Source organism: Vitis riparia, chromosome 14 (assembly GCF_004353265.1).
Source record: "Vitis riparia cultivar Riparia Gloire de Montpellier isolate 1030 chromosome 14, EGFV_Vit.rip_1.0, whole genome shotgun sequence".
Taxonomy (NCBI): Eukaryota; Viridiplantae; Streptophyta; class Magnoliopsida; order Vitales; family Vitaceae; genus Vitis; species Vitis riparia.
This window is the reverse complement of record NC_048444.1, coordinates 26,723,489-26,736,963: the sequence shown is the minus strand read 5'-3', so window position 1 is coordinate 26,736,963 and position 13,475 is coordinate 26,723,489. Positions and strand designations below refer to the sequence as shown.

The window sequence follows — 13,475 nt, the reverse complement described above, 5'->3', positions numbered from 1 at the left end:
TGTGGTATAGTTGTATTTCCTATTCCAACTTATTCCCTGATTTTATGAGAGACTTTATCTCCTGAAATCAAGGATTAGATTTCTTTTCTAAGATAGATGGCCTCAGCCATTCATGCATAAATATCAGTGGTATAATCAATTTGAATAATAGAGAAAAAGAAGTTTTTTTCTACCTTAAATTTCTTCAAAATCTGTTTTTTGGGCAGATGTGGTGGATGGAACAACCTTTAAGCTCTCAATTTCCTAATCTTTATAAAGTTACATCAATTAGAAGTTCTTATGTTTCATCTATCCTCGACTTCTCTTCTCCTTTAACTTGGAACTTTAACTTTTGTTGAAATCTTATTGATTTAGAGATAAAGGATCTTGAAAGTCTCATATTCATTCTCCCTTGTGAAAATCTATTATTGTCTTCCTAGATGTGAGAGTTTGGTCATTATCATCTTCACACTTATTTACGGTCAAATCATTCCTCTTAGCCTTATCTAATCAATCAACTTTAGTTTTTTCTCTCCAACAAAATTCATATGAAATCAAATCTCATCAAATGTCAAGACATTTACTTTGGTTAGTGGCCAACAAGAGGGTTAATACCAATGACTTTCTTCAAGTCATAAGACCTTTCAAAGCCTTTACTTTGGATCATTGCACTTTGTGTATAGGAAGTGGAGAATCAATTTAATCACTTTCTTTTACACTATCCAATGACTTTGGCATTATGGCACAAGCTATTTAGACTCGCTAGATTGAATTGGGTTCGTTCTAGAAGTATCAATGACATAATGACCATTTCTTTTAGAGGTTTGGGGAGTACTATTAGAGGCAAAGTTCTATGACATATCGCTCGTTTTATAGTGATTTGGATAGTATGACGAGAAAGAAATGCAAGGATTCTTAAGGACAAATAGAGAGCGATAGAGATGGATGATATAGAATCAAATTTATTTATATTCCTCTTTTTGGGTCTCTACTATAGTTTTCAAGGGCATTCCTCACAATATTATACAACTTGATTAGATTTTGATATGTAGATCAAAAGAGTTAAAATAGCAAATAGAGGAACAATGCCAAGGGAACTTTTTGTAGGAGTTTGCACAAACCCCTAAGGAACGTCGAGTCAGTATATTGTCTCCCACTATACCATTTTGATGTCTATTAGAGTGTGTTTCTCTAGCTCTGTTTTTTATTAGATTTTGTAAATTTGGGAAGGATTTCTCACTTTTCACTTGTACTTTTATACATTTTAATGAATATGTTTTGTTTTTGATAAAAAAAATAATAAAACAATAAAATTTAAGAAGAAAAAAAACTACCATTCTCCCAAATACTGTTCCTAACAACACATTTTCACGGTTCATACGAAAATCATGACATTAAAAAGAAAAAAAAAAAAAGACCCTTTATGTTCTAGCATTCTGTTAAATGCAGCATCCATTTCTTCATGACACTCTCTTATTTAATCTTCCAAAACAGTATAATTTTAAGCAATAGTCGCAACTCCAAAGGCACTTCACATACCATAGTCCAATATCATCTCTAAACCATAAGTCTCTGGCCCTGATTTCTTACCCTTCAAGGCAATCTAATGCCATGCAATAATCAAGAAAATACAAGGCTGGAGATGACAAACATGGAATCTTAAAGGCAGGGGAAACACGAACCTATACCTCCTATACCAATCAAGATTAGAGCAGGTTTAAGCAGGTTCCAAGCTTAGGAAAGAAAAAAAAAAGTACACATGGGTTGTAGCATACAATTCAAGGCAATTGGAATTCTGACCTGATTTCCCTTTACAACTTTCCTCATTCTCAAGAGAAGAGCAATTGGGGATAGCAGGTGACAACGAGGCATTATCAAAAGTCCCATCCGTCCAGTCTACAGTGGGAGGCTTCTGGTGGAAGGTCATGCCAATAAGTTCCACAGGTTTTGCTTCCATGTTGACAACTGTGGATACTAAATTGTGAGTCCCAGACAAGCCAGCATCATTTCCCCAATCTCCACCACCACAATTCTTAAATTGTGAAAGTGTTGTGCCAGTAGCACCATCCCAACCTTCAAGATTCTCAGAAGATATTTCAGGCAAACACTCAATGGAGGTCCTGCAGTCACGGCCACTTTTGCAAGTGTACCCATCTCGACATACCATTTCATGTTCAAAAGGTGAATTTGACAAACAGCTTGAAGCAGATGCTTTAGTTTGCTTCAATCTCTCATCAACAAAATGTTTATCACCAGTATCAAACTTCAAAAACTGAACATCAGTTGAAGGATCAGGTTTGCAAGCATACTCTTTGCGATTAGAAAATTCAAAATCGACCATGGAAGCTGCAGAATCTCGCACCTCAGTGTTAAAAGGCTGCAGTGATTCTTTTGTACCAGTGTTCATTTGAGAGTGGCCTGTAATAGTGAAGTTTCTGGATCCAGCAGTTACTTCTGTGCCAACCTCATCATCCCGTCTCCCGCAATGATCAAATTGTACATCCTTCAATATATTGATGAGCAATGAGCCATCAGTGCTGGAAAAACTAGGTAGTTTACCATACATAGAACAGGCAGAATAGTCAGAGTTAAAATCACAAGCCTCTTGAAAATCCATTTGCTGATGGGTAGATGAAGGCCAGAAGTTGGGAGACTGAGAAGGCCTCATGTGATGCCCATTGTCCTGCAATGCATGAAACTGTTTTGGGTGAAGAAATGAAACATCTTTCAGTTCCTTTTCTGAAAGAACCTTTTTAGTATGAATCACACATTCAGATGGCTCAACCCGGTGGCATCTTTTTCTCCTCATCAAGTCCCGCATAGAGCATCCAACTAAAGTACTTGTTTCTTTTAAATCATTGACATCTGTTCTCACATTGCATAAAGCCTCACAACATTTTTCTTCCTCATTTCTGGCCAAGAAACTTTTATCTGCACCGTCTTTAACTTCACTGGCATCTTTCTTGGCCATGTTCAAACTGACAGATTTTAAGTTATCATTCACCTTTTGAGTTGTTATTAAAGGTAAAGAGCCCCATAAAGACTGGTTCCTTCTATGCTTATTAGAGAAACTTGCACCAGTATCTTGAAGGACCTGGTGCTGAGAAAACCTCTTAGTCTCACTTTTCATCTCTGTTTCAGATGAATTACCTGAACAATCATTAGGATCATCACCAGAACCATCCACTTGGGGGATCATTTTCTCTAATGAAGTTTGAGGTGAATGGCTATGATCTGTGGAACAAGAGGCTCTCTCCTTTAGACCCTTAAAGTCAGCTAAATCCTCAACTGAATCAAGAATGTCCTGACACTCTTGTTGGGATTCATTCTCATAATCCATATTGGCTTTCTCCAACACCTTATCAATAGTTACTGTGGGCAACAATGGACTCAGAATGGTCTGACAAACAAGTTCATCGTCAGAGTTTATATCTTCTGCAGCCTGAGAAGAGGCAAGCCAGCTTAGTAGCCCCAGGGCTTCATTATCTGCAACCTGAAAAAAATAAATAATCTTTCAAAATGCTTGAGTAATGAGACTATAATATGGCCAAACATAATAGAGAAAAGGAAATAGAAGCCAAACAGCTTGCAGTGATATAAGACAACGTTAGGATAGTTGTTTCCAATCAAATAGATGGACTAGGGCTTCAATCATTTAGGGTTCAAGGATAAACTTATAGGAGTGGGAAAAGTATAAAATAAAATATAGAAAAAGAAGAGATAAGAACAGGTCAAGTAATTAAAGACTATGTTGCTGCCATAGTTGAAGATAATAACTTCAACAATCAACCATGACATAAAATAAACTTCATTAGATTCACTAAGCAATGACCTTTTCCTCTTCACTGTTGCCAAACTCCATTACCAAAAGGTGACAACATTCTCTACAAGAACTTGGTGGTCTGCTTTCAGGTAGCAGGGGAGCTTTTTGATAAGGAAGGTATGACACCTCTTTGGAAAAAGCAAAACAGTGCACATCTGAGGCAGAGGAACCTCCATCTCTTAAACTGAAGTAAATGATCTTAAATCACCTTCTTGTGTGGGTGGAGGGTGCTGATATGTCGACTTAATCATGCTTTATTTCAGCCTTTTGATTTTATATTGCTTACTTTATAAAGAACTATAAACTCACTGATGCCACAATAAAGCTCAACATCAACAGCAGTTATATGAAAACAACTGTGCCACATGCTGGACCATTGTTTGTTGCCTAACTACTTCACCAACAAAGAGCATCCGGCAATGAAAACCACACATAATTGTAGATAAATTCCAAAAAGATGAGGGACCATCTTTACATGAGCAAACATCCAATAGTTTATCCAACAAAATATCATTAGGTAGGTTGTTCCTGATTTGATATAGGAAGGTATTTATAGAAACATCAAATAATGATTAAATACCACTTAGTCAGAAAAAAAGGGAAAAAAAAAATATCATATTGATCAACATTGTGAAAATAACTTAAAACTTTTAAAATTGGGTGTTGATCACTTTTAAAACTTTAAAACAAAAACAATTTATATAAGAGATAAATGTAAAGAATGTAGAGAGAGCAATTGCAATGAAGGCTTATAATGGTTTAGCAACCACCCGCCTACATCCAATCTCCTTAAGCACTTTTCCGAGTGAGAGTTCCACCATTCTTCAAGGCTTCAACCCAAGCCTTTAATGAGTACAATTAGATTTTTAGGTTCCAATGGACCTTCACACTTCTCCAAGGAGTATCCCTCAACTCCTATACACTGTCACGCTTTTCTCAAATAATAGAAAATTTTAATCACTTCAAGGTGATTTAACTCAACCTCAAACTTGAGCAAATTTAATACAAGTCAATAAATGGCTAGGAAGTAAAGGTGCACTCAAGAAGACTTCAAGTTGAAGTAAAAGCACACCTTCAAATGATTTTGACATGTCACAATGAATAGCAATCAATAACAGGTTGGTGAAGACTCGTTAATGTGAAATAAGGATCTTTCATATAGCATTGGGAGGCAAACTAGCTGTTAGAGTCAAAGGTTGGTTGGTTCAGTCAACCGCCTGATCAACGACCTAGGTAGCCATTGCAGCATTTATTTCATAATAGGTAACCATTGCAAGAGACACGGGTGCTGTTGATTGACCGCCCAGTCGAGCCGGCAAGCTATCCATAACTTTCTGCAGGCTTTTGAATGAGGAAAACAATGCATCAGGGCACTCGCTCGACCACGCAGTCGACAATGCTGTTGAGTGCTCCAAAATTTCGAAAAGCTTCCAAACAAATTTTAACAAGCTAAACCCTTTTTAAGTTATCCAAGTTAGAAATACCTCAGCTTTCAAAACAATTTCATAAATGGTTCTTAAGAAAAAGGTTTTCATCAAGGGATAATTTTTATGAACCATTCTTTGACACAAGGAAAAGTTTGAAGTGATAGATCATCTTTTAGTGTGCACCATTTCCCAACCCTTATAAGAGATCAAAATAAAAATAAAAGATTAATGCCCCGGTCTTGATGCCTTGACATGATTTTCATTATCCTCTTGAACAAAGCACCTTTGATTTTGAAATGCAATAAACTTGCATAGGCTTCATTTCCAATTATTAGTCAAAACATTTGATCACTTGCCTTTTGGAAAACCTTGGGCCCACACACATTTTGGGTGAACTTGTAAAAAATGCAAAAGGAACATCACAAAACAAAGTGGATCACTAGCTTGGTATTAAATCAGTATAAAATAAAGGGAATAAAGTAATTTGACACACCACATGGTAGCCCTCACTTTACAAGACCATAAATAAGCCAAACTTCCAGGTAAATTATGACACTGAGAAAACAATTAGCTAGGAGTAAAGAACATCAATATTGAGAATGAAACAGTCTATCAAAAAAAAGAGAATGAAACACAAAGATCATGATCGGTTACCTTCAGACCTGATGGTCCAATATTTTCAGATCTTTGCCTTTCGTCAACCGACAATTGTTGTAGACACATACCCCTGCCTTCACTGGGTATTGCATCATCATCTTCTTCACACAATGAACCTTGTGATACTGGAGAAATGTTCTTATTTTGATCTTTGAAACACTTTGAAGGCTCTCCATCATTGTCATTAGGGCTAACAAGTACATCTCCAACTAAATTTCTCTCATCAGCTGAAGATGTTATTGACTGCATAAACCTCTCATCTTTCTCCAATGGAGTAAAAGCCAAAGAGTCACCTGCTTGATTACACAACTCTCCAAGTTTGTTCTCAAATTCAAGCCCATGTGAGAGACTTCTCAAAACATCTTCTGGCAGTGGTTTGCCAGGATCAGGAGGCATTGCCACCTCATGCATTCCAGTCCTTTCAAACTCCTCCTAAGGCAATGAATGTAAACTTCAACAAGGGAATGGCAAAGAACATAAATTTTTAAATCATATACATAGATCAGATGAAAGCATACCTCCCAAATTGGTATCAGTGACCGGACCATTTTCACATCTGAATGGGTTTGTGAAAGGGATGAGTACAATTTAAACTGCTGATTAAGAATCTCTGTTGGGCACCAAAAAAAACCAATTTAGTGAGGAAATCATGAAGACAATACCAGATATCTGACAAACACTGCTATGAATGCAAACAAACCTTCTACAATAGCATCTCCCTCAAGCTCACAGGTACTTTGACGCTTAGGGCTGCAAATGCCCTGACCTGGTGAAGCATCTAGTTGACTAGAAAATTGCCACATCCAACCACCTGGAATTGTGGAAGATATCCAAACTGGTGAACTTAAACATGTGTCACCACTTGAATCTGCCTAATAAGAAGTACCAACATCATACAAAATTATTATGAAATTGAAAGCATCAAAGGCAATTCAGATTGATCCCAAAGACTTCTGGAACATAAAAAGAGGGAAAGAAAAGGTGACCTGCAAATGAGCAGATATGCAAGCAAAGTCATCTGGCTCCGGTTTTTGTTGGCCATTATAATTAACTTTCCTTGAGGAGAAAACATCAGGTACTGGATGACGAAATTTCATCTTCGATAGATGTAGATGACCCATCCCATACAAGTTGTAGTCAATCTAACATTATTCAGCACAAAAATGTTAAACAAAAAGCAAGAGCTCTGAAAGTGCAACAGTTGTGCTAAATGCAGAACTGACAGAACAAAATGACAAGGCCAGCAAAGTGTCAGTCTGAACAGGGCATAATATAAAACTAGCAGAAATCAAACTAACCAAGTTACCCAGGATTTCTACCATTATCAAACAAAGTCATTTTAATAAAGAACGAGTGCAATTCAGAAACCGCCTCTCATATGCACTAACACTCCTCTTGGTTCAAGCAATCAAGGGAATGAGAATAAAACACCTTGGTATAAATCCCAAGGATTGGTATCCCAAGAATCTATCATTTCCATTTTGATGTATGAAATGCAGGAATCCAATTAGAAAGCAACTGCCATTTTTATGTTTAGTTTGTATAGAGATTGAAGTTTTGATTAATTTTTAAATAATAAGGAATTTGATATTTATATATCTTTTTTTGAGGAAAATAATTTAGTCAATACAAAATTTTTGGATTGATTCTCCAATGCAAAAATACCCATAATTTGAGCCAAAAAATTTGCTTAAAAAGTTTTAAGTCTAAAAAATATTGATTTACAATCAAACCCAATGTAAATAAAAGTTCTGCGAATAACTATTCAATGATGATAGAAGAAAACTAAAAATTACAAAAATTTATAAAAGGAAAGAGATCTTCAAACTATGGTATTTGCAACATTATTATAATCTTATATTTAAGATAGGTTATTATGGTATGCTGGTAAATGAGTTAATACAATTCTAATTCCAGAACATGGGAATAAAACTCCCACCATCTCAAACCACAAGAAAGATCCCATCACAGGTTAAGAATTGTTTACCAGAAATTGGAGAAGAAAGGGAATATGTGATTCATGGGGCTGTAAACTTTTATCAAGAACTGAACCTCCCTGCAAAACAAGTGTGTCATCTACCATGCAAAAAACAACACAATGCTATGTATCTATTAAAGAAAAAACAAAAGAAACAACACAATATTTATGTAATCCATAAAATGAAAATAGATATGCATATATACAAAAAGTAGTCATCATTTTATTAACTGGAAATCAACCACACTTAGATCCATAAGAATTGAAGGTAATATGGAAAAGAAGATTTGAGTTCCATAAACTCAAAAATTTTCCTCATAAAGCGAGGGAATAGAAAGGACTCAGAAACAATTTTGATAATTGCAGTCACAAGCTAGGCTCTCCTGAATGTTTATATATGCATGCATGTAAACTTTCTTTTATCAGATATGACAAATCCATTGCACTAAGAGGGTAATTATAGACAAGAGCAAGGACCCCTTCCATAATAGGTGGCTGATCAAAAGAGAAAAGTATGAAAATATTGCTCCACAGAAAACAAACCAAACAAACAAACTGCACAGCTTAAGTCAGGAAAAATAGCATGCTAATTCTCTAGTAGAATCAAAACTTAGCAAAGTCATTCATTGCATTTCCACTAATCTCTCTCCCTATTAGAAACCAAGAAATAATGATCGCCAAATCTCCTTCTGCAGATAGAATACCCATTAAAAGTTTAGTATTATTGAACCACATAAAGGCAATAACTGATCAAAAGTCTCTTCACTTAATCTTTCAGACTAGCAAACAAGGTTCCGGACTAGTAGAATATAGGCTCAAAATAGAACCCGTAGAAGCTTCAGTAACAGAGGCCAAAAGAAGAGAAGAAGTAAACCAAATCCAAGGAGCCTCCATCCCTCCATTTGTCTGGGGGGAAAAAAACATAGCACTTGTCTACCTCCATATGAGTGTGCATGTGTGTGAGAGAGAGTTTAAACCTAGATGCTTGAATCACAAGGGCTCAAATGCATCGAAAAGTAAAAGAAATAATACTAAACTCTTTATACGAATGATGAAGCATGATAACATAGAAACAACAACTCAAGCAAGAAGAAGGATGCTCTAAAGAACACAGATGCACTTCCCCTTCAAACCAACCTAGCATCCTGAAACAGGAAATTTCCCTTGAAAAAAACCCCTCTCTCCTCTCCTCTCCTCTCCTCTCCTTCCAGTATAACACAAGAAGAAGGGGATAAACACGCTCTTCTCCCGACAACCAAGAAACTGCACAAATGAAATAACGCCTCAAGGCAGATGGAAACAGCTCAACCTGAATGAGCTAGGAAACAAAGTTTGGCTAAGAGATGTAGTGGTCAGTGTGCGGCTGGAAAAACGAGTGTTACATATCTTTCCAACCACACACTGACTGCACCCATTGTCTAAACATCACATCTGCCTCCTATTCATGGAACCTATATTATTAGATAAAAAAAAAATCTATGAACAACATTTTCTAGACCTGGGCAAATTAGCCTTATTGCACAGTAAGATTGATAGAAGACCTGTCACTAACAATAATTGATTGAAGGTCTGTCATTAACAATATTTGCACTTAAAAGATTAAAAAGAAAATGACAAAAGCATCATGCTTACATGGTAGAAACATCCCAATTTATTTTTAATAGGTAAGAAAAATATATAGAAAGTACTAGAAGGCACTGTAACTTTATTATGATACACAAGAAACACTTCCTTATTTCTAACAGTGATCAACTATGTCATGTATCAATTTAATTTCAGGAGGCAAAAGATGCCGAGCCATGAGTGGAAAGTGCAAACTGTATTCTCAAAATCAAGTATGTGGAGTAAATTATACTTTTGCTTTCACCTCTGGATTATTAAGTTCTGAAACTTGTCCCCTTAAACTCTAAAACACATCAAATACCCAACCTGAACTTTCAGGGGAATAGACACCATCAACAAAAAGTGAGAAATGGACATTATACGCTTAAACTATTAAAAAATATTGTATTCTTGTAAATGTCAAAACTAGCCTTCACGTTTATAGTTTAACAATAACGAGTCATCTTGTAACTGGGGCACCCATGGCCAGACTGTCAAGGTTCTCCCCCACCCTCCCTCCTCCCAGATTTCTTCACTAACAAATATATAAATACAAGGGACTAGGAAACAGAAATATTCCAAAAACAAACAGCATCCATTACTAAAAAGCTTGTAAAGAACAAAAATAACGCTTGAGTTGCTTTTATTTGTCTTTATTTAATTTATTTCTTGTATTTGTTTTTGCTCTTGATGCTGCAAATTGTTTTTGCCTTCTTTTTCATTTTATTTCGGCCTCAGAATGTGTTGCAGAAATCAGATACAGGAAGAAGGTGAATAGAATTTCACTGTCTATATAGCATTGGCAAGTGGGTCTGTTTTCAGAATCTGTGGTTATGTAAGAAGATAGGTTTGTTGTTTTCTCGACCATACTAAATTCCACTCCTGTTATAAATTTTGTCAAAAAAGAAACCTTCTTCAATGATCAAATTTTTTTTTTTCCAGGAAATCACTTTATGCCAACAGTCATGCTTGCATCCATAAATCAAATTCAAAACAGGACATAGTTGAGGGGAATGAAAGTGTAATTACCTTAAAACATGTTAAAAAAAAAAATTGAGGAGCCCCAAACTAAGATTCATCACGCTAGCCAAAGAGTATAATGATATAGGAATGTGAAGTTCAAAGATAACTACAAAATGATTTCAAAACAAGAATGTAATAGAAATAAGAGGTTCAGGAATCTGTACCAGAAGAAGATTAGCAGCACGAGAGACATCATGCGGATGGTAGCTTATATTTCTGTCAAGGTATATTATAGCACAACCACAATAATATCAAAGTTAAAAGAACAAAAACAACAAAGAAATAATTCCTAGAACTTTTTAACAATTATTATATAATCAGTATTATCTTTCTAGTAGAAGTGTAGATTACTGACATTTTAGGAAGATATCAAGGGATTAGTGAATAGCCATATTACCAATTCTCAATGTTGGTCTGTTAGTTTTGAGAAACTGCCAGAGCAAAATGAAAACAAATGCAAGGATCTTTGAGGATAAAACAAGGAATTCAGAAAACCTTTGGGACATGATTCATTTCCTTGCTTCTCTTTGGGCTTTTTGTTCTAAGGTTTTTAAGGGGATTCCCCTTAATGTGATACTCCTTGATTGGTTAGCGGCGTGCAACTCCATTGGGGTGGCCTAACTCATAGCAGTTGCCTGTATCTACTTTGTATTTTCTCGCATTTGTTTCATTGTAGTTTTGTTTTTCTTTGGTGGGAGGATTCCTCATCCTTCTCTTGTACTTTCCTTTTTATCAATATATGCCTTTGTCGTTTCCAATCAAAAAAAAAAAAAAAAAATGAAAATAAATGTGGCAACAACTTAAGCTTCTATCCACCTGGTTCAAGGCACCACAAAAAACACACACCCGCACACAACAACAACAACCACCAAACAAACAAACAAAATCAGAAAAACATATTGGTAAAATAATCTGGTATTTGGATACAGATATATTTTCACAAATAGCTCCTCTGACGAATGGTAACCATAAAAGTTTTTTGCCCGAACAAGGCTGCAGCCATGCACATGTTGTCGTTTTGAACCAGCATTACCTTTAAGCTGTTGAAGTTCAGACCAAAAATACATTCACATCATGTCAGTGGAAGCAGCCATGTAAGAGGAAAGCGCCACAAAGTCAGAAGCACCATTCATGACATAACTCACAACTCAAAATGATTGAACCAAGCATACCTTCAAGGCTTTCTCAACACCAAGAGATACAGCATGTGTGTATGTATCAGCTGCAAAGTACAAAGAAAGTCATATTTAAAAGACACACAGTGTAAAACTATTTAACTAGATGAAAAGGACCATAGTGTATAATTGGCATCCAAATTAAAACAGTAAGCATAATCACCAATCATAACAATCTTAACTGAATACTTAGATTATTTGTTGAATATCAGCACTATGTGCTGCATCCTCAAGGCAAAGGAAACACAAAAAACTGCAACAAGCAGTAAATGTCTTCACATAGAGTTCAGTTGTTCATATACATGAATGAAAATGCTAGCATTTCTCCAGGCCAGATTCAAACAAGATGCATTAATACAAGTTGTAATATCCAAATTCTGTTTTATCTATTTAGTATAAGAATAAATTAAATGCATGTCACAGTTAGGCCATCCAAACAATTGAAGATTGAGACAAGCAAATGCATCTAACCAAATAAGAGAGTATGGCTCACATAAACAGAATTGATATTATGGCAGTGTTGCTAAACATTAATTCAACAGTTGCAAAACAAAAGCTACATTTGATATTAATAATGATAATGCAAGGTCCCAGTCAACAACTACTGTGGAAACAAAGCATCTTCATGTAGCATAGAGACACCTAGAAAAATTCATTCGCAAGGGCCAAGGTAGCAATATAATCCAAAATTTTATAAAATATAGAATAACATATATTTCCAATCTAAAAAAAGTTCTATTAAAACCTTTGCAATTTATTTTTGTAATTAGAGATTTTTCAATTCCTTGCTAATATAAATTAGTAATTCTTTTCTAGAATTTTATTTTTTAAGAAAATATTTCAAGCATGCTTTGGATAGCTTTCCATTTTTTGCTTTAGTTGGAAATTGAACCCAAAATCAAAATCATATTTCAAAGTACGATATTAATAGTTTAAAATTTTTTGAACATAAAATAACTTCCTGCATAAATCAAAATAGAGCTTTTACAAAAAGCAACATTAAAAAATTTTAAGTCATAAGTTCGTTTAATAAAATTAGTCAAACAGGTAAAAAAGCTATTATTGAACTTCAAAAAAAAAAAAAAAAGTTTTTCACTTCTCAAAAGTCAATCCAAATAGGGCTTTATAGTTTCTGAGGCACAGACAAAATCAAAGTGCCTAAGTGAGAGTTTCTCACTAAAGTTACTTCTTTTCTCTTTTAAAGAAAAAATGGAATATCATATTAATAAATTTTTAAAAATTTCAAGAAAAGAGAAAATGCAAAAAGAAAATAAGGGTGGGTTGGAATAACGTATATGGTGGGTTTACTGTTTAAAGTCAGCGTGAAAAATTTTTATTTAGATTTATTTCTTCTACTAGTACTTCAAATCTATCAAATAAGAATGCACAGTAAAACCATAATGAGACAAAGTCTTGGGGCTGATTAGTAACCAAAATGAAAAAAAAATTCAAAAAATATTTCCATTTCCAAAATGAAAATACTTTTTTGTTTGTCTTTGGATCATTTTCAATTATTTCAGTGTTGCATTTTCAAAATAGAAAATGCAAAAATAATACTGTAAAATTCCCCAAAAATGACCAATTTTTAGAAATATTTTTCAATTGAATACAAGTTACAAAAATAAAAAAAAAATAAAAAATTACTAACTTTTAGTTTTATGTTTTTGAAAAAAAAAAAAAGGTTTCATCTCTGCTATTAAACAAGCATGTGTAAGGTTTTTCTAAAAGAAATAAAAGATTTATTGTAGGAAAAAAAAAATAGAAAGAGAGCAAGTTAAATGAAATAGAAGAATTTTTTATTTGAAAAATAG

General features: G+C 34.7%; 1 protein-coding gene across 3 annotated transcripts in view; it reads right to left on the bottom strand.

Moving 5' to 3' along the window:
- LOC117930800 (DNA polymerase zeta catalytic subunit) overlaps positions 1-13,475 on the bottom strand; it is a 37,993-nt gene that overhangs the window by 22,226 nt on the left and 2,292 nt on the right. For 2 of the 3 annotated variants that reach the window (XM_034851532.1, XM_034851533.1), the window contains exons 4-12: positions 11,662-11,711; positions 11,417-11,529; positions 10,654-10,696; positions 7,874-7,942; positions 6,873-7,028; positions 6,587-6,758; positions 6,405-6,496; positions 5,884-6,318; positions 1,780-3,472 (exon numbers count right to left, since the gene is read on the bottom strand). In XM_034851532.1, coding sequence (XP_034707423.1) covers positions 1,780-3,472; positions 5,884-6,318; positions 6,405-6,496; positions 6,587-6,758; positions 6,873-7,028; positions 7,874-7,942; positions 10,654-10,696; positions 11,417-11,529; positions 11,662-11,711 — 2,823 coding nt within the window. Of the gene's footprint in view, positions 1-1,779; positions 3,473-5,883; positions 6,319-6,404; positions 6,497-6,586; positions 6,759-6,872; positions 7,029-7,873; positions 7,943-10,653; positions 10,697-11,416; positions 11,530-11,661; positions 11,712-13,475 lie in introns of those variants that run through there. The other variant, XM_034851534.1, reaches the window with a different exon arrangement.